Here is a 25365-nt window from a genome sequence, read left to right as displayed (position 1 = left end):
TCTGCCCCAGGCCCTGCCCCCACTCCACCCCTTCCCGCCTCCTCCCCTCAGCCTGCCGTGCCCTCACTCCTCCCCTTCCCCCCCCCAAGAGCCTCCTGCACGCCACGAAACAGCTGATGGGGAGGGAGTGGGAGGTGCTGATCAGCAGGGCTGCCAGTGGGCGGGAGGCGCTGGGAGCCGGGGTAGAGGAGCTGCTGGGGGGCTGCTGACCTATTACTGTGGCTCTTTGGCAATGTACATTGGTAAATTCTGGCTCCTTCTCAGGCGCAGGTTGGCCACCCCTGCCGTAGTCCATTGAATCGTAGATGTCAAATTGTCCCCACAACAATTTGTACTCACAATTTGAAGGAGGAAAACCGGAGAGCAGCCTTTCAAAATTTGATCTGTACATGCAACATATGTATAATTAATTTCCACCAAAAACATTGGGTTTGGGGGGGTTTTGCGGTTACGGATAAAGATATAGGCTCAGGCTGAAAGTTGCCAGCAGCCTGCTCAGCCAGGAGGAGAGTGACTTTTTTTCTTTGCACAATTGAAAAACAAACCCGCGAATGAGCATTTGAAAAAAGTTTATCTTCTGAAGCCACCTTTATTGGCCAAACAATGACCCAAGGCCCCATCCTGCCGCCTTCGCTGGCAGCTTTGCCTGTCTAGGATCAGTCCCTAAGTCAGGATATTATAAATATCTACAAGGAGCGAGAGGAATTATTGAAGGTGACCCAAGGGTGCATAACTAGGATTAAAGGGGAAGTACATGCATCCGACGAAGTGGGTATTCACCCATGAAAGCTTATGCTCCAGTACATCTGTTAGTCTGTAAGGTGCCCCAGGACTCTTTGCCGCTTTTACAGATCCAGACTAACACGGCTACCCTTCTGATACTAGGATTAAAGGGGAAGCCAAGGGGAATGTAGCTGGAACAGCAGAAACCGGCTACGGAATACTCTGAGGGAAGTCTGCTGGGGAAATGTTGATGAACGGACTGCAGGGACCTATTCTGCATTAACAGAGGATAGCCCAGTTAATCTAGGCTTGAACACATCCCAAATCTCAAAGTAAAGCTGAGGTGGAATCTGGCCATTTGGGCTGGTTTCCCACTGAAATCATCTGCCATTTGAATTTCCTTGGGGTTCTGAGACAAAACTGGCAAACCTGCAACTCAGCCCGGTTTCACAAACCTCCCCAGTTTCAGACTCAGATCCTGGAAGCAGGGGAGTGTCCTGTGGTATTGAGAACTACTGCAAACATGTGGCTGAGGGCCACTGCCACCACAGCCAGGCCACCAGGGAGTGGGTATGAGCTATTAGCCCATAAGAACGGCCATATTGGGTCAGACCAATGGTCCATCTAGCCCAGTATCCTGTCTTCTGACAGTGGCCAGTGCCTGTTGCTTCAGAGGGAATGAACAGAACATGTAATCACTAAGTGATCCCTCCCCTGTTACCCATTCCCAGCTTCTGGCAAACAGAGGCTAGGGTCACTCAGAGCATGGGGTTGCATCCCTGCCTATCCTGGCTAATAGCCATTGATGGTCCTATCCTCCAGGAACTTATCTCATTTTTTTTTTAACCCTGTTCTAGTTTTGGCATTCACAACATCCCCTGGCAAGGAGTTCCACAGGTTTACTGTGCATTGTGTGAAGAAGTACTACCTTTTGTTTTGTTTTAAAGCTGCTGCCTATTAATTTCATTGGGTGACTCCTAGTTCTTGTGTTACGTGAAGGAGTAAATAACGCTTCCTTCTTCACTTTCTCCACACCAGTCAAGATTTTATAGACCTCTATTACCAGGCCTCCCTTAGTCATCTCTTTTCCAGTCTTTTTAATCTCCCCTCACAGAGGAGCTGTTCCATGCCTCTAATCATTTTTGTTGCCCTTCTCTGTACCTTTTCCAATTCCAATATATCTTTTTTGAGATGAGGCAATCAGAACTGCGCGCAGTATTCAAGATGTGGGGGAACCATGGATTTATATAGTGGCATTATGATATTTTCTGTCTTAGTCTGTATCCCTTTGCTAACATTATCTTAGCTTTTCTGACTGCCACATGAGTGGATCCCCCTCGGATAAGCAGAGGACCCTCCTTCCCACATCCATATCACATGGGTGAGATTTTTCAATTAGAAGCCCAAATCTGACTGAAATCCAATGGGGCTTGTGTTGCTAAGTGACTTAGGGGCTTTTAAAAATCCCGCCCCCTCCCCGTCCAAACCCATTTGTGTCTCTTTCTGCCCCCTCAATTGTCCTCCTCTCCCTTCCACCAAGCTCATTATTTTGCATAGATTTAAATGTTCCACCTGTCCCCATTCTGTGTAACTGTTGGCCCACAGTAGAGCTAGTCTGGAAGCAGAACCTGCAGCAGAGCCTGTCTCTGGGTAACCTAACGAGTGCAGCTGGCCTGTGGCTAGGCTCCTTGCTTGGTTGTAAGAGTCAGCAGACCAGCTCCTAAGCCCAGCTGTCGATCAGCGACTGCTTGAGGCATTCATCCTCAGCTGCGATAGCTGCTTGTTCCCAGCCCTGCTCTCACCTTGTTCCAGCCCAGATCCTGGCTTGGCCCGAGCCTTGCGCCTGCTTTTCCATACTCCAGGTAACCTGGTTCTGACCCTCGGTTCCCATTCCGGACCTCAGACTTTGCCTCTGACACTTGACTCTGGCACCTGGACTCTGACTCTGAGCTCCGATTCCTGGCTACTCACTCCTGTTCTAACCACTAGGCATGACTCCTGCTCCGACCACTAGGCATGACCACCCATGTCCAGTCACATGACAATAGCGTGTTGTTCTTTGTGACCCTTCTTGCCAGCTGGAGAGTCAGAAAGGCCCATTTTGATCACTGCTCTAATCTCTCCAATGCACCATTTGCAGCTGGCACGAAGTGCCTTATGCCAGCCAACCATTCGGTACGCAGCGATTGGCCCAAATGGAGCAGGCATCCTTTCAGGGCTCGTGCCATGTACCTGCAGCCCCAGGCTGTGCATTGAACTGGGCGGCCATCACACAAGTGCTGGTTGCTTCTCGTTCCCAGGTTCCCTCAAGCCGTTAAAACATGATCTGAAGGCCCTTGGAATCTGGACTTGGACAATAGCTGACGTGTGGCATTGCTTTGTGTGCCGGAGTTGGTCTCTGGAAACACGAAATATTATCTTACTCTAAAGGAGAGTCTAACAGCTTTAACGGGAAACAAACAAAAAATAATTTTATGCATCGAGTTTTGCTGCCATGGAACAATTTACAGAGATGACAAATACAGTTGGTGACTCTCATTAGCTCCTTTTGTTGTTATTTATTGGTTTTCTTTCCCAGATGTGTTTTCATGCTGATTTGGGACAGGATCTTATTTTTAGACAAGCATCTAGTGCATGACTTCATAAACCACAATAATACCAGCAGGCTTCTAACCGACTTGAGAATGAAGGATTACATGATTGCCACATTCTAATAACTGCTCTTGTGAACATTAGTCTACATTCCTGTGTCTCCTGTAACTAAAACTCTGTCCACCTTTTAAATAGCCAGAAAAGCATTTTTTAGCTGCCAACTTTCCATGTACGTTTGATGACTACATCTCAGTGACCATTTAAAGTTAATCCGAAGTGGAAAACAATGCCATTGTATTTCAGAGACTAAAATGCTATTTTCATTAGCTTCTGATTTTCATTACCTTTATTGTTGTGTCTGTAGATATTTTTGGTTTCCCTGTAGCTTCAAGCTGTGAAATTGACTGGGAGGTATGTGGAATGTATTGCTTTAGAGCCGTGACATTTTTGTGTTCGTATGAGAGACTTGATAGGCCTGATAGACAGTAATGTTAAAGTATGGGGCTATGATCTGTTGGTAGGTATTAGTTTAGCTGAGCCTTGAAGGGAAGGATCCTTCCAGTAGGAAAGTGTTTGAGGAAGTTAGGAGTGATCTGATTCTGGAGCTGGTTTTCTTTGGTGCGACTATTGCTAAGGCTACAATTTAGTCACGGGTATTTTTAGTAAAAGTCATGGACAAGTCACAGGCAATAAACAAAACTTCAGGACCCGTGACCTGTCCAAGATTTATACTAAAAATACCTGTGATTAAACCTTGGCACAACACGAGGGGGACGGACACGTGAGGGAGCTGCTGCTGTGGGGGGGTACTCAGGGTTAGCGGCACCAACTGCTGGGGGCCACGGACTGTGGCTGCTTCAGCCGGTCACCCAGGGACTGCTGGCAGGGCCAGTGGACTGCAGCTGTTCTGGCTGGCCACCTGGGGACTGCTGCCAGGGCCAGCGGACAGTGTCTGCTCCAGCTGCCCTGGGACCACTGCCAGGGACCCCTGGAGAAGCAACTGGTGTGGTTGTCCCCAGGGCCGCTCCAGCAGTGGCTGGTGTGGCTGTCCCGGGGGCCACGTGAGCAGCTGACCCAGAGCCAGCTGCTTGGGCGGCCCTGGGGTCAGCCACATTGGCCCCTGCAGAAGTCACGGAATCCGTGACTTCTGCGACCTCAGTGACAGACACGGAGCCCTAAGTATTGCTTTAGGAGAATGAATTTGTGTAAATGATGAACTCTGGGAGATGCTATTACATCTTGTTACTGAACGCTGTAACTACTAACAGAAAAGTGCCTTGGCTTTGTATATGGAAGTGGAAGAATCTTTTTAAAGTCTCCAATCGCAGAAGGATGCCAGAGAACTTTTCATAAAGTTCTCTTTCTTCTTGGGAAGCAAAAAGATCCAAAATGAAAATATCTGCCCTTGTTCGTGGGGAATTCATTGGAGTGTGATTAAAAATTAGAAATGGACCAAACACCGTTTTTGAACCTCTTTCTTTTTGTAGGCAAGATTCTACTCAGCTTTTCCTTCTTTTGAAGTTTGTCTCTTTGCTACCAAGATCCCTGTTCTTTCACCCCCAAAGTCATGGCCTCTCTGCCCAGGCCCCCTCTCTAGCTGGATAGAAGTTTCACGGTACCTGGAATTTCCCAGTCCTGGTGTTGCATGGGGAGTTGTCCAGATTTCATTCAACTTCTGAAAAGTGTGGTTTGGGTTGAGTCGGAGGCCCGGTCTATGCTACAAAATTTTGTCAGCATAGTTGTGTTGGTCAGGGGTGTGAAAAAACCACACCCATTAGCCAACGTAGCTACACCGCAAAAACCCAGAATAGAGGTAGCTAATGTCATTCAGGGAGGTGGTGCGACTCTGCCGACAAAACTCCTTCTGTTGGCGTAAGCTGTGTCTACACTAGGGGGCTCTGCCGGTTCAGCTATACTGGCAAAGCAGTTGTAGTATATAGTAGACGATGTTTGAGTTATTGATGGTGGTTCTAGATAGTTATTACTTTCTCCTAATTAGTCTCCTTATTAGCAAAGTGGCATAACACGGAATGTTTAATTTAAAAACCCCAAATGCTCATTAGACTTTTGGAGTGTCCAATTTGCTGAGCAACCCTGTTTTACTGCAAGGGAATTAAAGAATTAGTTCTTAATGCCTTTTTGGAAACAATGTTGTTAAAAAAAGATAATCATTCCTCGTCTAACACGAACCAGCTGTGCTGAGGCTAGTTGTTTTCCCAGCTGTTGTATAGCACCATGAAGAACAAAAGAGTTTCTGTTCATTTGCAGATCTGGATGTGGAGACAAGCATGTGCCTATCTGAGCATGTTACTGCTGCTAGCTGAAACCACCTATCGAGTTCCTACCCCAAAGCTCTCCACGTTTCCATAGCCGATACTCAGTGCTCAGTATTTATTTAGGGTTTACAGGTTGGGATTGAAAGGTGTCACTTATCCAAGTGTAAGCAGGGGAATGGTCCCCTAGGAACGTTCCTGGCTTATACACTACCCTGGTGAGATGGGCTAGCGAAAGGACCTGAGTCCTCGCTCCCACTCCCTTTACCCAGAGGTCTGCCTGACCTCAAGGGCTCCCCTTCCACTCTCCTGGGTGGCAGAGACCTTGTAACCTCAACAAGGCTGGGCCCAGGATTCCTGGCTCGACCCCCAACCTTGTCGTGGTCACTTAGGACAGGGGCTAGGGTGTTCACACTCCAGGGTGCTCTCTCTGCTCTGGATGCTTCCCTGAGTCCTACTGATCATCACATATAGTTCAAAGAAGATACAATTTATTAAACAGCAACTAATGAAAAAAAAAAGGAAAAGGAAAATACATCACTCCGCTTTGTGGCCTTGGGGACACCACAACCAGCCGCTCCAGGAATATCTTTTATTTGGACCCACTTCCATTGGTGAGAGAGACAAACTTTCGAGCTACAGAGAGCTCTTCAACCCATCTGGGAAAGGTACTGAGTGTCACAGCTGAATACAAGATCAAACAGCTAGTTTAGCATAAGTAGTTAGCACATACTCTGAGGGACAATTCAAGGTGAACTGGCCACTTCACTTTGAGGAAGAGCTCGGTGTAGCTCAAAAGCTTGTCTCACTCACCAACAGAAGTGGGTCCAATAAAAGATATCACCTCACCCACCTTGTCTGTTTAATTTTTTAAAATTTATTTCATAATATATTTAAAAAGTGACTATGAAAAATATCAAAACTAAACATGTCAGTGGATCAAAAATGAATTTTCAAAAAAAATTCATTTCATGGGAAATTGTTGAAATGTTTTGGTTTTGCTCCAAATGCCAAAAAGTTGGAATTTCCTGCGGAATGGAAATTCTGAGTTTCCGCCACCTCTGGCCTTAAAGCTGCAGCTTGCTCTGCTGTCTACTAGGCTGTGGACATGCCAGTCAGGCCACTAGCTGAGAGGATGCAAAGGACTTCCTGCCATCTCAGCCCACATCATCTGGCAGGACTGGTTGCATCAGTCCCATGACAAAAGGGGGACCTCAGGCCTACCCATCTCCTATTTCTGGGGACCCAGTGACAGTGTGACTGGAGAATGGAGCTACCGCTTTATGCTAGCACTATTCAAAGCAGAGGAGAAGGACAGTGGTGAGGACAGCTCAGCTGTGACCCCATCTCACCACTCTGTGTTGGCCAACAGAAATGGCCAGGAGCAGGGGGAGGATATGCTTCACCTTGTAACAGGGTGACAGAGCTGCTATGGTGGTGCCTGCCAATTCCTCCACCTCTGTTATCCCGACACAGGGCTGGACCTTGGAGGCCTAACCTAACCCAGAGCCTATCCCACAAATGGACACAGGTGTAGTAGAAAGCTCCCTGTTAGTGACCTTTACTAGCCATGATTACTGTACAATTTTATACAATTTTATACAATTAAAGACCCAGGGAGGAATAATAAATGTGAGCCAACCCCTGGTTTAACTGAGAAACCCAAGGGCGCGGCATTAGTTCTTAAACCAGAAACAATGCGCGGACCTCGTACCGCACAGGTCTAGGAAGGAGAGTAACCAGATCATAGACACACGTGGCCAGACTCTCCCATGCATTGCTGCTGCTTTGCACTGGTGCAGTCTGGAAAAGAGACGACTGAGGGGGGACATGATGGAGGTCTGTAAAATCAGGACTGGGGTGGAGAAAGTGAATAAGGACGTGCTATGTACTCCTTCTCATAACACAAGAATTAGGGCTCACCAAATGAAATGAATAGGCAGCAGGTTTAAAACAAACAAAAGGAAGTCTTTCTTCACACAGTGCACAATCAACCTGTTGGACTCCTTGCCTGAGGATGTTGTGAAGGCCAAGACTATAACAGGGTTCAAAAAAAAGAACTAGGTAAATTCATGGAGGAGAGGTCCATCAGTGGCTATTAGCCAGGATGGGCAGGGATGGTGTCCCCTAGCCTCTGTTTGCCAGAAGCTGGGAATGGGCGACAGAGGATGGCTCACTTGATGATTACCTGTTCTGTTCATTCCCTCTGGGGCACCTGGCATTGGCCACTGTCGGCAGACAGGATCCTGGGCTAGATGGACCTTTGGTCTGACCCAGTCTGGCCGTTCTTATAACCAGGTCAGGCAGAGTCACCCTAGGACAAGGGTAATCCTCCAGTGGCCTAGAGCCACCTCCAGGGCTCCCGCACCATTCCCCACCCTACAGAAAAATAGGTGTGGCCAGGACAAGCCAGTGCCATACAAATCCTTGGTAGTGGTTATGGCTTCTTGTAGCCATATGCAGCTGGGGTAAGTTAGAGCAGTCTCAGGGATGCTCCAACTTAGTGCAGATGGACCAGCCCAACACAGGGCTGCACCAGGATCAGGGAAGTGCAAAGGTGAGAATTAAACCATGTTTGCAGACAGTCACCCAATTCTTTAGTGGTTATTGATGATTAATTTCCAACTAATTACTGATAAAAAGCTGAGGGATTGTAGGGGTCTAGGCACAACAGAATCCAGGTTATTAAGTTTACTATCTGGGCAGGAACCACAGTGTGGACAATACTGACACTCGCACTGAGGGCAAAACGAGGCTTGAATCACTTTTATTATCACAATTAGTAAAGATTCAAAAGCGGCACAGCAGTAATACACAGCAAATGTGATCTCTTGCACCATCCCCCACATGTATACTCACACTCCTTCTTGGGGATCTGCTGGTAAGAGGCATAGGTCCTGCTCTGTCCTTGGCATGCCAAATGAGTCCGATGGTCCACGTCCTGGTACAGATCCCTCTTACATGGTGGTCTGGCCTATTATAGGGGCTGTCATGAACATTCATACAAATGCCCAGCCTCCCTTGTCCATATCTAACTTCCCCACACTAATTCTATAGGTTAGTATATTAATGAATCTAACTTATCACCATATACGTCAATTCATTGCCAAGGCAAGTTTGCGGGTAAGCATTCACCAACATTTTATCCTAAAATATCCGAACCTAGTATCAGCTCCATGTTCCTGTGGTTACTTGTTATCATTTTGTACTAACTCCCCCCTTTAGAACACTGTTCCCAGTTCCCCAAAACTCAGGGTGGCTGTCGGCTATTTCAGTGATTCTTAACCAGGGGTCCAGGGCCCCCTGCGGGGCTGCAAGCAGGTTTCAGGGGGTCCGTCAAGCAGGGCCAGCATCAAACTCACTGGGGCCCAGGGCAGAAAGCCGAAGCCCCACCACCTGGGGCTGAAGCCAAAGCCTGAGCAGCTTAGCTTCATGGGGGCCCTGTGGCATGGGGCCCCAAGCAATTGCCCTGTTTGCTACCCCCTAACGCCGGCCCTGGCTTTATATGCAGAATAACAGTTGTTGTGACACAGGTGGGCCGTGGAGGTTTTATAGCACGCTGGGGGGTCCTCAGAAAGAAAAAGATTGAGAACCCCTGGGCTACTTATCTATGCCAGCGTTCATAGGCCTCAAAGCCTTGTGCTGATGGCTTAAGCTCGTGCCCTACAGGATACAGGCCTGCAGGTTCCTTGCATTACAGCTAGGTAAAATACAATGCTGAAGGTAGCTCTATGGGCTACAACACACACCTCTGGCCAGAACCTTGAGCAGATCAGAAACACACCCAGGGTCTGGCCCACAGACTTTCTTCTCGTTGTCGCATTTTAAAATGGGCTGATATATTTAAACCCCAAACTTTTATTGGCATTTTCTTCGGCTTACTTGCAAAGATCTTAGGCCTTGGCTACGCTTGTGAGTTACAGCACAACAAAGAAGCCCCGGGCGCACTAGCTCACTCCCCATCCACACTGGCAAGGCAGGTAGAGTGCTCTGACTCCCCGGCTACAGCGCTGCTGGTACTCCACCTCGGCGAGTGGAATAACGTTTGCTGCGCCCCCGCTGGAGCGCCGCAGCACCAGTGTGGACGAGGTGTTGCATTACTGCGCTCTTATTGGCCTCTGGCAATGTCCCATAATCCCCTTAAGTCAAGTGGCCACTCTGGTCATTGTTTTGAATCGCTGCAGGAATGCGGATATGCCCTTTGAAAGCTCCGTTTGACAGCCGGCTGTGTATCTGCTCTGAGACAAAGCAACCATTAGTGTGGAATGCCGTGTGTGAGAGAGGGAGGCGGGGTGGGGGGAGGGGGGTCTGCTTCTGTCTGAACTTACAAGACAGCATGCTGAAATGTTCTCAACCCCCCCAAAACCCACTCTCTCTCCCCCCACATACACACAACACACTCCCTGTTACACTCCACCCCCATTTGAAAAGCACGTTGCAGTCACTTGCATGCTGGGATAGCTGCCCATAATGCACCGCTCCCAATGCCGCTGCAAGTGCTGCAAATGTGGCCACACCAGTGCGCTTGAAGCTGGCAGTGTGGACAGACTGCCGCACTTTCCCTCCTGCGCTCTCCGAAGGCTGGTTTAACTCAAAGCGCTCTACATCTGCAAGTGTAGCCCTGCCCTTAGTTGTTGTTCTTCTAGCCATAGTCCCATCTGTGTGGCATCAGCTCTTTGAGTCCTTCTTCTCCATTCCAGTCTGTCTTGAAGCAGTTGCTCAGAAACTACACAGAATCCTTTGATATGGTATCCATCCATCTAGTTTTGGGTCTTCCAACCTTTCTCATACTTTCCACTTCTATGTTTAACACCTTTTTCATATATATTCTTCCAATTTTCTTTTCATGTGCCCCAACCATCTAAGCCGGATTCCCTCAGCTTTTCTATAGTTGGTACCACGTTGTCTCTTCCCCTAACTTGTTTGTTCCGAGCATGGTCCATCCTTGTCACTCCAAGCGTCCATCTCAGCATTTTGAAAGGCATTCTCCTATTGCAGATCGTTCCCCGCACATCTCTCCATTTCACCCATGCCTTTCCTGTTCGGCTTATAAGTTTGTCATTGAATTCACCATTATCCTGCACTATATAACCTAGGAACCTGAACTTCTGTACCTTTGGTGTGACTGGCCCACCAGGCTTACCTTGCAGGAAGACAACAGAACTGTATCATCGAGTCTACAGACCATGGCCTCCATTTTATTTCTTCTGATTTTCATGCCATTTCCTTTAAATACTCACCTCCATCTTTCTTAGATCTTACTTTCAAACAGAAATTATACATGGTTATAATACTTTAATGTTCCCTGATGTGGTAGAGAAGTTAGATCAAATTACTTGTTTTGCTACTTGGTTGGATGCAGAGAATGATCACATCTCCCCTCTGGCTATTCAGAGGTGGAGAAAGCTTCCCCTGACATGTCATAACAATGTAGGAAATATTTAAGGGGAATGAGTTGTTGGTTCTTTTCCACCCAAGGTTATTAGCCTCCCAGGTTGTCTGGATGTTTGAACAACAAACTAGTCACATAGACTGGGGATGAATTCACAGATGGTAGTGAAGAGTGGAGAGTTATGAAGTCATTTATTGTGGCAATAATACAAGTATGGTAGGAAGGAGCCATTAAAATGTCAATATTTGCCAGCTGCTGAGCTTGCTCTCTCTGAAAATCTCAGCCACTTGTGGGATTAGGGATCCAATTCTCATTACAAGTGATGGGCATCCATATCCTTTACACAGCTTTGAAAATGCTAGCCTCAATGTGTATACAACACAGGGTCAAATTCTACAGTCATTTATATCCATTGGTTTCATTTCACAGAAGGGGAAAATGGTTTCCTGAGTACTCTGAGGGAATTTGTGTCCATTGAAACGTTTTTTTCCACATAACAAAAAGTATTTCATTTAAATCCAGCTTTAATCATGTAAATCTTAGGGATGTTTCCTTCAAACAAATACCATACATGTTTCTTCTCTCTCTGCATTAATTCGCTAGCGCTGTATATTGTTTCTTTGGGATTCTCAAGAAATGATCATTTGAACCATTCCTGGGTGTCTCTGATGTGGTGGCTCAGGGTTTGGTGCTGAAATGTGTGTTCTTTGCAAGTGCCCGCTCGTGTCTTGACGGAACATTCTCTTGTCCAGGCTGGTGGTGGGAGCCCCCTATGAAACCAATGGACAGTTGAAGACTGGAGACGTCTACAAGTGTCCGGTGAATGGCGAGACTAACGACAACTGCACCAAACTCAACCTAGGTACCACATGCCCTGCCACTTACGCAGCACAGCTAGCCCGAGTGTTAGAAAATTATGAGTTAAGCGCACACAGATCATGAGATAATATATACAAAATCTTGTGATTTTAAACTCATATATAAAATAGTGTGTGTGTTTCTTTTTATTTATCTTCTGTCTTTTGAGCCTTTAAAGGTGCACTCCAGTCATGTTTTCAAGCTTTTCTCCATAATTGTGAGGGCGAGAACCATTTTTTTGAAACGGCAGCTGAGATAATCATATAGTCACATGACGGCTGGAGCTGGGGCTTTAAGAAACACTAAATCTCGTGAGATTAAAATGCTTGAGCGGCCTCCAGAGGGAGCAGAATCAAAGAGCCAGACTGGTTCCAGAGGTGGTGCCTGTTCATTGTTGCCCTCAAGTTTTGCTTTTTTTTTTAAAACAAAGATCCTCAGCTGGTGGAAATCCGTGTTGCTCCCTGACTTTGGTGATTTAGGCCAGCTGAAGAGCCAACCCCATTGTTCCACATAACCTAAAATGAAAGGAAAAGTTTCCATCTTTGTAAAAAGCATCAGGGTGGCTCCTCAGCAGGTGTGGATTGTTATGGGCCCAGATGGAGCTCTTTCAATTTACACCAGCTGTGATTCTGCCTCAGAGATTTTGGCTGGGAAGGATTTAAAACCTCCTCTGCCCTGTGTGTGGCCTAAATGGTATGTCCCTGGGACAGAAAATGAAACTGACTGGGAAACTGACTGCTCCATTTTCATCATTCTGGCTGAGTGTGAACACAGAGTATTAACAGTGAGAAGTTCGTCAGAATGAAAAAAACAATCCCTAGAGACGGGTTTCAGAGTGGTAGCCGTGTTAGTCTGTATCGGCAAAAAGAAAAGGAGTACTTGTGGCACCTTAGAGACTAACCAATTTATTTGAGCATAAGCTTTTGTGGGCTAAAGCCCACTTCATCAGATGCCTGCAGTGGAAAATACAATAGGAATATATATATATTTTCTGCATACAGGGCTCCAAGACATCCAACACCTTCTTGTCAACTGTTTGAAATGGGCCATCCTGATTATCACTACAACAGTGTTTGTTTGTTTTCTCCTGCTGATAATAGCCCACCTTAATTGATTAGTCTCGTTAGAGTTGGTATGGCAACCCCATTTTTTCATGTTCTCTGTATATATCTATCTATCTATCTTCCTACTATATTTTCCACTGCATGCATCTGATGAAGTGGGTTTTAGCCCATGAAAGCTTATGCCCAAATAAATTTGTTAGAGTCTAAGGTGCCACAAGTCCTCCTTAATCCCTAGAGAGTCAATGATCAGAAGTGTTACCTATAACACCGGCAGAGACATTTGTTTATAAAGTATAGGGAGCCTGGCCATGCCCTTAATATTGCACACACAGGGGGGACCCTCTGTATTTAGAGAGACCCCCACATCCCAGGGGAAGTCACCCCACCCTATCTGTCTTAGGTACTTATATGGCCCCATCAGCGTAGTGTATAGGGCCCCATCAGCCCTCAGTCTGTTTATCCTCACAGCCCCCCAGGGAGGCAGGGCAGGGCTGTTATCCCCATTGGGCAGAGGGGGACAGAAGCATAGAGAGACTAAGTGACTTGGTCAAGGTCCTACCGGAAACCTGTGGCAGAGCAGGGAATTGAACCAGGGTCTCCCAACTGGCTAGTGCCCCAACATGAACTTCTGTCTAGAGCTGGTTGGAAAATGGGGGGGACGGGTCTGCAGAAAATTCCAAGTTTTTGTCAAAAAACCCCAAATTGTTTTTTTTCTCTCAAACCAAAATATTTTTGGCTGAAAAATGACAAAAACTGAAACAATTTTGGTTTTCAGCTGAAAATATTGAGTTTTCAGGTTTAGGGTTTTCTGACAAAAATCAATTTTTATTTTTTTTTCTGAGAAAGTCCTTTGCCTCGCAGGTTCTGTCTCCACTGTGAGTTGGGTGTGACTCCAGGCTCGGGTAGACACACTCGCACTAGCTCTCATCAGGCTAGTGGACTAAAAATGGTAGTGTTAGTCGCTGGGGTAGCCTGGTAGCAGCGAGCAGCAGCATGGACAAGCCACACCAAGTCTGTACCCACGGGGGTCAGGCGGGTTTGAACTCAGCCTGGAGAGCTGGTTTCACCACGCGTGGATGGCGGTGCAACCCCAGGTACACTATTTTTAGCATGTTAGTGCGATGAGCGAGAACAAGTACGTCTACCCGAGTTGGAATCAAACCCTGGCTCCTAGTATAGACATGCCCACAGGGTGGGTCTTGAACTAAAGATCAAAGCTGCTCTGGAAACTTTGGGTGTCCTGTAACGCATGTCAGTAATGCTTTGAACCCGCAGGATGAGAGTAAACTAGACTCTGAGTTGAAAGCGAGGAGACCCAAGTACATTTTGTCTTCCCTTGGTGCCCCTGGAGTAGTAGGAGTTGGGGACAGGTTCCCCAGCAATTTGGAGGCTCTGGGGAAGAGGTAACACAACCATAAGCTTTGCGGCATTGCCAGCATGTTCTCTGTGGGTGTCTTGGGGCTTGATGTGTGTACTAGTCACCCTGCCTTGCCCCATCTGGCCCCTAGCCTGTGCTTCTCCCCGGACATGGATCGCTGACCCCAGGGATACCGTGTACAGGAGACAAGGGGAGTGGTGACTAGAGGAGACACCAGCACAGAAGGTTTCCTCTGTGCATGGATCCACACAGAGAGATCAGGGCTTTTATTTTCATGTACAACAGCCCTCTGCCCTTCATTCCCCCTCCAGCACTGATCCTGCAGAAAAGTTCAGCCCCACAATATTCATAGAGCCATTCTCCTGCCCTCCAGAAGTCTAATGTGTTTGAGATTCCTGGCAGGGATGTTCTTGGCCTGAGGAATCCCCAGGTGCTATGGGACCAGCATAGCACCTCCTACATCCTGCATGCTTGTCCCTACCCTAAGCACCTAGGGTGTGGCTAGTGAAAGTAGGTTCTGATTGGGAGCCACTGTGCCCAGCTGCTCCCCAGAGGCTGAAACAATCTGTTGGAGGCTGTTACCAGCCAGTTCAAGGTAGAGCAACCCTGAGGCTCATCTAAGTTGCACCACAGGATCAGGAAGGCATAAAAGTGGCTTTGAGCCCCATCCCCATCTGTGCCAAGTGCAGGAGGGCCAGTCCCAAAAGTCCTGCCAATTATGTTTCCCAATTGTAGTTGATTATGAACAAATACAATTCCAGTTACACTAGAAAATATCCTTTAAATTGTAGGTGGGCCGGAGGCATGACATGTACATCTGGCACTGCCCATGTATGAGCTTTCTCAAAGTTCAAGGGTTCAGGAATCAAGCTTTTTATATGGGCCAAGTATTCAACCTACAAAGTTCAGCTCAGAGTCTGGGGTGTGGGATGGGGTATGGATTTGTGGTTCAGGCTCCTTCCCATTTAAAATCCCACAAGAGCCTTGAGAGAGACTGATACAAGGCCCCAGATGAAAGAAGAGGCCTCATGCTCTTCCCATTAATTGCTCAGTTTTTTCCTCAGTTCCCACCTTCAGGCACTGGGGCAAAGGTGGGAAGAACCCTCCTGTATATCACACTGTGTTCCAACTTCTCTGACGCTCTTGGTGAGCAGGCATAGCTCAAACGTGCACTCCAGCGAAGCACTGCCCACGTGACCAAGAGATGTAAAATCATAGTCACGTGAGAATTTAAAATTGCCAGACCACCCCTGGCAGGTTCGTTTTTGCACCCCCACTAACCACATGCTGCAGGCTTGAAGAGATGAAACGATTTCTTTTGCTGAAACTAACGGATGTTAACATTAACAGAATGAAAGCATTGCATTGTGGGACACTCTCAATTTTAAGAAATGGAATAAATTTGCAAATATACATCGGCAACTGCATGCATTTCATACCTGCAATGGGAAATTACTTGCTAGACCAGTTCAAAGGTTTTGCTAAGGCTTATCTAGTAGGAAGTCCAGGTTTTTAACTCAGTATTTAATTCCCTAGAAGACTTTTTTTCTATTTGTCAGTTCAGCCCATCCAGGGATGGTCTGAGATCTTGGCTCTGTGGCAGTTGCATCTGTTGAGGTAAAATACAGGCTCTGTGACATGAACAAGATAAAGATGTCTTGAGGTCCTTCAGCTGGATCTGTTCTTGCACTTACTAGGATACTCACAGTGGCACAATAAAAAAGTGGGATTTTTTGGTTTGTGTTACAATTCTTCGGACCGCTTGTGGTCTGCTGAGGTGCTTCGTTCACAATGGTAGAGCCTCAGCCAGCTGTCCAGGTGTGACGTATAAAACCATTTCGGAAGCCTGTACACTAGCCGCACACTGCTGGATGATACAGCGCATCTAACCTTGGTATTCTTTCTCAAGGAAGAGTAACACTCTCCAATGTGTCAGAGCGCAAAGACAACATGCGTCTTGGCCTGAGTCTGACCACAAACCCCAAGGACAAGAGCTTTCTGGTAAGAAATAAGATACTATCTATAAATAATTGGCACTTAATATGCAAACTGCCTGGTGCTTTTTTGGTATATTGAGTCTCTCTCCAGGATCTCTGCAGCCATGTTCCTCTCACTATTTGTCTGTCGTTTGTTTCATTAACTTAACCCCAACAGGATTGTTTTATCCAGTTATGAATATAAATGCAGGACCTCTGCCTTCCAAGATAGCAGCAGCTTCTCCAGACTGCCAAAGTAAAATGCATTTTCCAAACACGTATAGTTAACATTTCACGTCAATATTCTGTTGACTTCATGGATCAAGCTTTCAGTCTTGGCTTCTATTACAGCATGCCTCCTTTTGTGCATGGAACAACGAAGCCTTTACTAGTTGGCATTAAGGGGCTCATAGGGTCACAAAGTCTACACTACACAGTAAGCACAGGCTCTTAATCAGGTTTGCGCTCAAGCTCCCCTTCTGTCCACACACAAATCAGCTTGACTCGGGTCAGCAAACACTCAGGACCCATGTCCGAGGAAGCTGCTAGTGAGGTGGATGGGTCAGAACCCGAGTCCCACTGTGACTTGGGTCCAGCCCTGTCATTCTGCAGTGTGGATGTAGCTCAAACCGCAGACCTGAGTCAGAAGGTCTATATAGTGCAGTATGGACATGTTAGCATGGCTGTGCGACCCAACTGTAAGCTCAGGTTTGCAAAGCTCAAACACGGGCTTGGAAACATCAAGTCCACAAGACCGGGTCCCAGAGAGACGGCTTTACAATGCAATGTAAACTTCCCCTTAGGTTCATGAGAAATGGATAATGCAAATTGGCTCCAGACATTCTTGCCTGATATTGCCACTTCTGACTCCTGACGAGCTGTTATCTCCACACTGTCTGCTCTCACTGCCAATGCATACAGATCTAGATCCTTACATGACAAGGTGAGGATTTTTCTAAACCCAGCCCAAAGCCTGGAAGGGAACTCCTCCTACACAGAAGATATTGGTACAGGATAAAATGCTAGTACACCCTGCCATGAGCCAACATCCTGCAAGTTAAATCTGCCTTAGCATAACCCACAGACACCCAATCATCCCAAGAGTTTGCATATTTTAGAAAGGAAAATACATGTCACTTCCTTACTTAGGCCATTTGCTCCCTCTGTTTCTACTTTCTGCACCCCCTTCAGGATCTGTGCCACCCCTGGCAGTCTTCTCCACATGCACAGGATGTTCTTAATGGCTAAAGTCTTACCATAATTTGCTCTGGAGAAACCAAGTAGCGTGCTTCTTCATGCAGGCTGAGCTGGCATTGGAGGTGTTTGGCCAGAATAGTCCCCGAGTCGTACGTGGGTGCAGATCTCTGATTCTCTGCTGTTGATCTTTATAGCCTGTAAAACAGAGGCTAAATAAGTGGCAGTTTTTCAACCCTTCACTGTTGTTTTATTTTTCCCAATTTTCTTTACAGGCTTGCAGCCCTCTCTGGTCCCATGAGTGCGGAAGTTCTTACTATACCACAGGAATGTGCTCCCGGGTGAACTCCAACTTCAGATTCTCCAAGACCATAGCTCCTGCCCTCCAGAGTATGAGACGCAATCTGTTATGTAGCCTCTAACTCAAACCCTGCTTTTGAAGTTAAATAGATTTTTTGTTCTTTAATCGCTTCAATGCCATTGAGAAAACAAAGTGAAGTCAGGATTGAAAAGGAGGCAAGATAGCAAAGGAAATGATTTGCAAAAAGGCGACCCAAAGGGGATTACATGCACAGACATCTGGCCAACATTTTCCTTCTGAGTGACTCTTGAGGAAGACCTTATGCTTCGAAAACCAGAAATAAGGGTCCAGCATATTTGATCAGCACCCTTCAGTGCACTGGGAAGGGGAAAGAGGGAAAGAATTCAGGCATTGGCTGCACAAAACAAAGCTGATTTGCTGAACAGCTAAAAATGTTGGCCAGTATTTTCAAACCTGGGTGCGTAAAGTTAGCCACCTGGCTCCCATATGTAGGCACTAAATAAGTGTCCTGATTTTCATGGGCACTCCACAGATGCTGTTGGGTTCAGTGGAGGTTCTGGGTTCTCAGCGCCTCTGAAAAATCAAGCCACTTATTTAGCTGCCAACATTTACATCCTCTTTTGGGGTAATTTTGGCTTCCATCCTGTTGAACAGACCGCTGACGAGCTGGAGTTTCTTTGGGTGATGGAGAGAAGTGAATTCAGAGCCTATTAATATTTTAACAGTATTTTTCTTTAAATTTCCCCTCTTATAATGTAATGTCATAGGATGAATTTCTCCCATTGGTGCCCCGTTTTTGTGCAAGTTGATGTCATTTCAGACGTTCTTTTCAATCAGAGATGCTGCTATGATCACATTGGGAAGTGTAACTGATACCTTGGAAGAAACTAGATTACCAAGCCTAACTTTATATTAAAATAATAATTGAACAAGCATGAAATATAAGGTCCTCCTTCCATTTGGACGTGAGACCACTCAAGCTCCCTTCCCCGTGGTTTATGAGTTCACTAGATAGAGATAGATCTGAGTTCCCTTTTGATAGAATCATGTACCCTATGACTCATGGCATGCTCAGTGGTAGCACAAATCCATCCTTTGTTCCCCCAACAGTTCTCTGAAACATGTCATTAATTCTTATAAAATACGAGGGCATAAAAGAAAGCTATAAGGATAACACCTGACAATGGCACACTTCGGAAAGGAAACTGACCAATCCACAGCTCATTTGATCAGTCCTTCCTAATGTGTTGCTATTGGACAAAATCCTGAAGTCCTCACTTGATTTTTTTTTTTTTGGTCTTAATCTTTACTGTGGCAAAAGCTCCCCTTCTCTTTAGTTGGAGCAAATACTGATCTATACTATTTACTGTGCACTATCAGTGGGTTGAGTTCTGTGTAACCATAGAAGGCCTGGTCCCTGCCCCAGGAAGTTACAATGCCAGGATCAAATTCTGCCACACTTCCACTGGGTGCATCACCTCCTGCTGGTGCTGATTGTGCATGGTGCGTAGGCATGTGCTTATCTCACACTGAAGTTAAGCATATGCTTAAGGGCCTCTTTTTGAGTTGCCCCCTTGAAATCAAAGGGATGACTCGTAGAGTAAAGTACTACTCAACATGAGTAACAGTGGCAGAATTGGGCCCTGAACATTTGAAGTAATCTAATACACTGGATGGAGATCCAAATCTGAATCAGAGCCGGCAATCTGAGGTTGTTTATGTACAATATTATTCTTAGAAAGTTCTCCAGCTCTCTCCTGCCAGAGCTAACCATGGGTGTGGGCTCTCTCGATCTCATTTAAGTGAATGTGACCTGAAGGTCTTTAGGTATGATTTAAATCAGATTTTTCACACAAATCACAAGAGCAAGTACCTGACTGCAGGGAATAAAGCCATAAATTTCCACTTTGCAGTTGTTGCCAAGGTCTTTCAATAATATGCTGCATATTTTCCACAGGATGCCAAACATACATGGACATAATCATTGTTCTGGATGGATCGAACAGCATATATCCCTGGGTTGAAGTGCAACATTTCCTGATAAACATCTTGAAAAAGTTTTACATTGGGCCTGGTCAGATACAGGTAAGCACGTCCCTGGTCATTCTCTGCATTTATGTCTCTGTTCATCCTTGCAATACAGATTTTCCTGGTCTGTTTCCTAGGAGAAATGTCCCTTCAGTGCCAATATACTGCAGCTTGGCAAGGCGCTTGCCCAGAATAAACCTGCAGAGTATGGATCTGAAAGCTGAGCCAATGGAAATACTGCTCACGTTAATGTTCTTAACTGAAACACAGAGTAAGGAGCAACCCACGCAATGAAATGAGAAGGAAGGAGGGTGGTTAAGTTGTGTGACCCTTAATTAGCATCGCTCTGCGGGTATGCAGTTTGTAGCAGCTGTGGAGGATACTCCATCATTTTCTTGCTGGGCCTTATTGGCTATCTCTATACAGCAAAGAAAAACCCATGGCTGGCCCATGCCAGCCAACTCCGGCTTGCAGGGCTGTTACCCGCACAAAATTCTCTGTTACTCACACACTCAAGGGCACCCATCTTTACCCAGTTCCTAGGGCTCCAGGTGAAAAGCACCTAACTTTACCCTTCCATGGGCTCTGGGCAAACACTTTTTCCCTGTGGACTCAGGGCTTAATCTTTTGCGAGTTTACAGGGTCTTTTACCAGTGAAAGAACCTTACACAGTAATATCCTACATAACCTCTATTTATTAACAATCACCAAAAACAGACTACACGTGCCACACATACAGCGCTCACCACTCCCAATAAGATGGATGAACTTTTCTTGATGGCCAGTCAGGATCAGGTCCATCTGGGAGACTCCAGTTTCTGCACAGCATCATTGGCAGAGTGTTGAGGTCTGGCCGCTCTGATCTTTGGGGCTGTGTCCTGGAGCTGGTTCCCAAAGAACTTCTTTTTGGACCCCAGTTTATATAGTGATATTTGAGTCCTTTTTAGCTATAACTTAACCAATCATTATATTAAAATTTTACTAACCAATCCTAACATAGTGTAACAAAGTTCTCTAAGCAATCCTATCCTACCATCTTAATTAATTTACACCTAGCAAAATTAATTATGTAACAGACAGAAACAATCAAAGAACCAGACAGAGACCATACAGACAAACAATAGGGAAGTGGGGACCATAATGATAAAACAATAATGAAATGAGGATTTCAGAACCACAACTATTGATAAGTGATTGCTTGACAGACAGGATGCTATCAAACTAAGTTTTCTTTATCTTAAGATCTGTTTCTTTATCTGGTGATAGTGGGGGCCATTAGGACGGGGTCTCCTTCTTAACAGCCTGCTATTATATTGTTTTAATGTAATTTAGATACAATGTGAGGATGTGGCTTCCTGCATCTCAGCCAATGGCTGCTGCTTGGCTGCTCTTTTAATCTGGCTGCAGACGAACGCCGTAGGCTTTAGGCCTTACAGTATGGCTGCAGACAAAGGCCTTATCCTTACAGGGCAGTTTCATTGCGGTGTAGACTTCTGGGCTCAGATCTGGGACCCTCCCACCTCACAGCGTCCTAGAGCCCAGGCCCCAGTTCAAGCCTGAGCGTCTGCACAGCAATGAAACAGCCCCACATCCCAAGCCCCACGAGCCTGAGATGGCTGGCATGGCCAGTTGCAGGTGTCTAGCTGCTTTGTAGACATACCAATTGTGGCTGATGTTGGTACCTAGGTTTGTGACTGAGAAGCCAGTAAGAGAAGGGGGGAATACGACACAAGGATTTCAGCCAGTTCTGAATCCCCAAAACTGTACAAAGAGCCACCCTGTACATCCTCAACAAGAGAAGACACAGGTCAGCATTATGGGGCCAGGGGACCTGGTCTGCACAACTTAACACCTAGGTTCCCAACCACACCACCCCCCATCTCCCCTTGGCGGGACGTCTGAACATGGGTGATAGCTGGCCAGAATATGGACCCACGATTAATGCTGGCTTTGTATTGTCAACTGTCATTTGGGGGGAAATATGGAGCAGAATTTGACTGAGTTTAACTGTGGGCAGAGATGACTGTGGTGAGAACATGCTGAAATAGAGTCTCCTCTGCCAGTTACGCGTAAAAAGACATCCTAAAGTTCCCCTTACAAAAGAATGGATTCTAGTATCTAACTCCCAGCAGAAATAGGGCTGAGAGCAGTTTGTTTGCCAGATCTTCTTGTTTGGAGCAGAACTTGTTTAGTGGCTGATCTATCTTCATGCACTTTTAATGGACTACAGTTAATTTCCCCACTAACATTGGCAGAGATGCTACTGCAAACTCTTTTTGTATTCGCTTATTTATGTTGTCAGTGCCAAACCTCTAGCACTATAAAAAGACCAACAGCTTCCTGCCTTCCTTTTCCCTTGTGTGCCTCATTGTTCCCTGGGCTCAGAAATGGCAGGGCTGTTGGTTTTCCCTACACAGAATTAGGAGACATTTGCAGCTAGTTTGGGGGCTGTGCAACAGGTGAACCTGCAAAAAGGCTTCTGTTCTTGTGCGTACTCTCACACACAAACGGCTATGTGATTGTGCTCCTTTTAAATGTCATTGAATTGTAAGGTTCCGTGATGCAGGTTTTGTGTGCAGGTCACTACATAGACCTACAGTATTACCATCACCGCCGTAGACATACCTGTTAGTCCGATTACTTGTAGCACAGAAGCAATGTAAGTATGGAAAAACCTGGTTCGTTGCAGATGGCCCCATTACTGCACACCCAGACTCCTAATCTCCACATTTCCAGTAAATCATACAACAGTCAGTTATATATAGCGATGTACTGTATATTAACTGAAATTATACTTGATCACTAAAACAGGCTCTTTGTTTCTCGGGTGACTGCTATGATGTGTGGTATTTGCATCCTTTGTAATGCTCCTTTAATTCCTAGGTTGGAGTTGTTCAGTATGGAGAAGACGTTGTGCATGAATTTCATTTAAATGACTACAGGTCTGTAAAAGACGTGGTGGAAGCTGCTAGTCACATAGAGCAGAGAGGAGGTACAGAAACCAGGACAGCGTATGGGATAGAATTTGCTCGGTAAATCACAAATACGGACTCCCATTTATTCTAATTACAAGTCTTTCTTTCTTTCTTTCTTTCTTTCTTTCTTTCTTTCTTTCTTTCTTTCTTTCTTTCTTTCTTTCTTTCTTTCTTTCTTTCCTTTCCAGGTGTTGAAAAGTAAACAATAGTCCCTGAAGTAGGGGACATTTCCAGACAAAGCCATAATGATACTTTGTAACAGAATATATCCAGCTCTATTCTCCACTGCAGCCGAACCCAGGAGGAGGGAATCAAGGGTTGCTGTATGTCAGCGTGACATCCCCCGAATCCTGAAGCTGGCTGGGATCATTTCAGCCCCTGCCCAGTGGTCCCCAGGGGTGTCTTCCACCAGCCAAGCATTACCACCCTCGACATACCTCTATCCTGGGGCTGGGATAAGGGGGCATAGACCTGGCTATTGTGGCTCTACACTAGACCAGGGAAATCCCCAACCTGTTGATTAAGCTGGTTTTCTGCAGGCTTTGTGCTGAGCAGGAGGAAAGGACTCAGGCCCGTTTATTTCAGGGATAGCTCTTTCTGAACCTAATCTGGGTTGCACTGTTCCGATCCAGAGTCAAACTGGAAATATGAACTAGCCCAGTGGCTGGAGGAGTTCTGATCTGAGAGTGCAACCCGAATGCACCGCAGCAGAGCTCTATAAAGACCAGAACCAGCCTACAGTTCAGATCTTGTTTTTCCTTCTCCCTCTTTTGTTGCAGAATTGCAAGTGGTGTGAGATTAGTAGGAATATTGACCACTAACCCACAGCACGATCGCCCTTAATTTATAACTGAATTTATGGGCACTTTTTAATACAAAGACTGAGCCAGATTCTGATCTGTTATATGACGTAAACCTGGAGCAAGTCCTCTGATTTAACGGAGTTGCTCCACAGGGAGATTACAAGTGGGTCCACTATGAGGAAATATTGCTTATTAACACCACAAAGCTTTCTGAGAATCCCGTATTTTGTTGGATTTCCTTTTTAATTTAAGAACTCGCAGTCCCTTAAAATAACATTTTGTGGTTTGTGAGTCGACCCTGGAGTAGATTCCTGTTGATCTGAATGGAATGAGAATCTTGGAATTTGTTCAGGTTAAACCGGAGTTCAGATAACAGAAGGGGTTTTTCATGTAAGTGGCACAGGCCAAAGTGAAACACACCCAGCATGGCAATGTATATTAAGGTATGTTCTGATCAGAAGAAACCTCTTGCAGCCAGCCTGCTGCTTTGCACAGCCCAATAGTGCCTTTTAATTTCAGCTCAGAAGCCTTTCAGAAAGGTGGGCGAAAGGGAGCGAAGAAAGTGATGATTGTAATAACCGATGGGGAATCCCATGACAGCCCGGACCTGGAGAAGGTGATTGAAAACAGTGAGAAGGACAATGTCACCAGATATGCTGTGGCAGTAAGTCACTCTCCTATTTAACAATACATTGAAGCTCTTCCATAGTGACCCACTAAACTTGGCATCTGCCCCAGCTTCCCCATCTGTGAAATGGGTACAGACAGGTAACAATACAGAGGCATTCTTCTTCTTTGCCTTGTCCCATCAGTCCGGGTTGGCTACTCTTCTTCTTCATCTCATATGAGGGTGGAGGCCAGAAGATCCCCTCTTAAGGTCAGGAACCAGGCACCTCTACTGCCCTGACAGAGAGGCAAGGGGCCAGAAGTCAGGTGCACTAACAGCTAGGCTGCCCAGCCCTCCAGGCCCCCATCCCAGTGCGCTTCTCACTGTGACGTTGCACTCCATATGTTTTATGGAAATATGCTAATGAGTGTGAATATAAGGTAACTGGAATTTGCTTCATGCAAAAGGTCTCTTGTAAGGTATCATTACAAAGCTTATAATCTACTGAGTGTGTTTGACCTATTTGTATGAATGTATCATTCTTGTATCTGAAGCTAGAAATATGAAGTATTACTCTGAAGTCCTATTGTAGCTATGCAAAATGTGAGCCATTAATGGTGGCTTAGAATCTTGATAGCTCCCATTAACTAGGACAGTTGGTTGTGAATAGCTCTGTTTACTCACAAATTTTCCGGGGTATGTGCAGGCCAACCCTGAAAGAATGGAAAATGAGGTCTTACAGTGACATGTGATCATGTCACCTGGTACTAAAATCCGTCTTAAACCTGGTGCTTTTCCATTTAGAAGGAAGGGTGGGAACCCAGAGAGAGACAAAGGATACCCACCTTGTGCCAAAGATATAAAAGGGGGTGAAACAGAACAAAGGGGGCTGCCAGTCATGAGAAATCCCCTAGTTACCACTTGAGCTGAAACTAACAAGAACTGTACCAGGGGAAAGGACTGGGCCCAGACTAAGAAGGAGTCTAGTCTGTGAAAGAAGCTTATTGGAACATCTCTGAGGGTGAGATTTACGTGTATTCAGTTTCTTAAATGTAGTAGGCTTAGACTTGCATGTTTTGTTTTATTTTGCTTGGTAACTTACTTTGTCCTGTCTGTTATTACTTGAAACCATTTAAATCCTTCGTTTTATACTTAATAAAATCACTTTTGTTTATTAATT

The 25365-nt window shown here is 45.9% G+C and overlaps 1 protein-coding gene across 1 annotated transcript in view; it reads left to right on the top strand.

Annotated features, from left to right (window-relative positions):
• The window catches only part of ITGA11 (integrin subunit alpha 11), a 151946-nt gene that overhangs the window by 48110 nt on the left and 78471 nt on the right, over positions 1–25365 (top strand). The window contains exons 3-8 of the mRNA XM_074966615.1: positions 11733–11842; positions 16190–16281; positions 17726–17840; positions 19730–19857; positions 22684–22832; positions 24098–24242. Of these exons, the coding sequence (XP_074822716.1) occupies positions 11733–11842; positions 16190–16281; positions 17726–17840; positions 19730–19857; positions 22684–22832; positions 24098–24242 (739 nt within the window). The remainder of the gene's footprint in view (positions 1–11732; positions 11843–16189; positions 16282–17725; positions 17841–19729; positions 19858–22683; positions 22833–24097; positions 24243–25365) is intronic.

The sequence above is a fragment of the Natator depressus genome, chromosome 10, assembly GCF_965152275.1.
Source record: "Natator depressus isolate rNatDep1 chromosome 10, rNatDep2.hap1, whole genome shotgun sequence".
In the NCBI taxonomy this organism is placed as follows: Eukaryota; Metazoa; Chordata; order Testudines; family Cheloniidae; genus Natator; species Natator depressus.
This window is presented reverse-complemented; position numbering and strand designations above follow the sequence as displayed.